Source organism: Aythya marila, assembly GCF_965140915.1.
Source record: "Aythya marila genome assembly, chromosome: 7".
NCBI lineage: Eukaryota > Metazoa > Chordata > Aves > Anseriformes > Anatidae > Aythya > Aythya marila.
In genome coordinates this window covers 17,020,264-17,021,856 of record NC_139048.1, presented here as the reverse complement: position 1 = coordinate 17,021,856, position 1,593 = coordinate 17,020,264, and the positions used below count along the sequence as shown (strand labels likewise).

Below are 1,593 nucleotides of genomic sequence, written 5' to 3'. Positions count from 1 at the left end.
GTTTTCTAGTTGGTCAATTTCAGTGCAACTTTACCCTGTTACAGAAATTGTTCTGTGGGGAGGGAACAGCTGTTCTGGTGGCAATTTAAGTCAGGAAACATTGATGTCCTAAGCCACAAGGATGGTCTCTGGCTGCCCTCACCTCCTCAGGTGCTTGGCTGGCACGTGCCCCTCAGCACCAGCAGGCTCTGCAGGGCTCCAGGGAGAAAAGAGGCGAGCTTCGAGAGTGGTACGAAAAAATCAGCTTTTTATTAGGGGAGGGGGGGGGAAAAAAAAGGCCGAAGGGGGAGAGGTGGCCTCAGACAAGTGCGGGCCGGCGGCTCAGCCCTGCCAGAAGCCGACGAAGAAGCTGCAGAGCGAGTGCCACCGCTGGGCGCAGTAGGTCTCCACCAGGCGCTCGGGGGGCTCGGCGGAGGCTGGGGGCGGCGGCGTGGGGCCGGGGTCGTGGCCGGGGCTGGGCAGCAGCAGCCGCAGCTGTGCCTCGGGGGGCGCCCGGCCGGGGCCGCATTGGCGAGGGCCGAGTGGGGCGCCCTCGGCGCAGGGCCGGCGGCGGCGGCGCAGGTGGGCTATGACCTGCCGCCAGTAGCGGCGGCTGCGGGCGCCGTAGGCGGGGCAGCGGCGGGGCTCCCCCCGGTACACGCAGCTCCGCGCCGCCCCGCCGCCCGCCGGCGGCCGGCAGCTAAGGCGCAGCTCGCTGGCCCCCGCCGCCCAGCGCAGCTCCCACTGGCAGCGGTGCCGCTCCGGCGTGGAGAAGCGCCCCGTCTGCGCCACCTCGCCCGGGCCGCCGCCCGCCGCCCCCAGCGCGGCCAGCAGGGCCAACGGGGCCAGCAGCGCCAGGGGCCGCCGCATCTCCTCGGCGCCGCGGGAGCCTCCTCCGGTGCCTGTGGGAAGGCAAAGCCAGCTCCGCACGAAGCCGCCGCTGCCCCATTCCCTCCCTCCTTCCCCGGGTTTCCCTGCTGCTCCCCCCCCCCCCCCCCCTTAGTCCCCCGCCGCAACTCACGGTGTGCGGCCGCTGCCTGCAGGTGCCCGGCCCCGGCGTGTGCGGCGGCGGGGCCGGCCCGGGGCTTATCAACGGCCGGGGGCTGCCCCCACCGACGCCCCTCCCCGGTGTGGGGCACAGCGCTGGGTGTTCCTCACCCCGGCCGCACCCCGCGGGGCGCTCCGTGCCCTGGCGGCACCGGAGGGAGGGAGGAAGGGGGGGGGGGGCTTGGCATCCCCCCGCCTTGTTCGGGGAAGCCGCAGACGGGGCTGGCCTCGGGGGGAGCGGGGGAACCGGCCCGATACTGGTGGCTCTGTCGGCAGCCTCGCTCCGGAAAGGGACTTCTGTTTTCTCCTTTGGAGTTCATGGGGTTAGAATCGGGGTAAAGGGAAAAGGGTTCTCACTTCAGAAGGTAGATACCGGTGTGGGTAATTTTGGGGTGGTTGCTTTTTTTTTTTTTTAAGGTGGAGGCAGGATTCTAATGGGGGCATGAGCTTGGTGTTAGCGCATGCTTAGGGATGCAAGATCAGCCACCGCTTTTAGAAACCTCTGGTCGGAATTAAGCTCTTAAAGTCCCCACGTGCTTAGGTTTCTGAGTGATGTACCCTTCGCAT

At 68.3% G+C, this 1,593-nt stretch overlaps 1 protein-coding gene across 1 annotated transcript; it reads right to left on the bottom strand.

Annotated features, from left to right (window-relative positions):
• Positions 1–315: 315 nt before the first annotated feature.
• Positions 316–1,021, bottom strand: FGFBP3 (fibroblast growth factor binding protein 3). Its single transcript, XM_082764388.1, has 2 exons — positions 1,001–1,021; positions 316–881 (listed from the first exon to the last, which is right to left on the bottom strand). The coding sequence occupies exon 2, from the start codon at positions 847–849 to the stop codon at positions 322–324; it is 528 nt and encodes a 175-aa protein (XP_082620514.1). The 5' UTR covers positions 850–881; positions 1,001–1,021; the 3' UTR covers positions 316–321.
• Between the last annotated feature and the right edge of the window lie 572 nt (positions 1,022–1,593).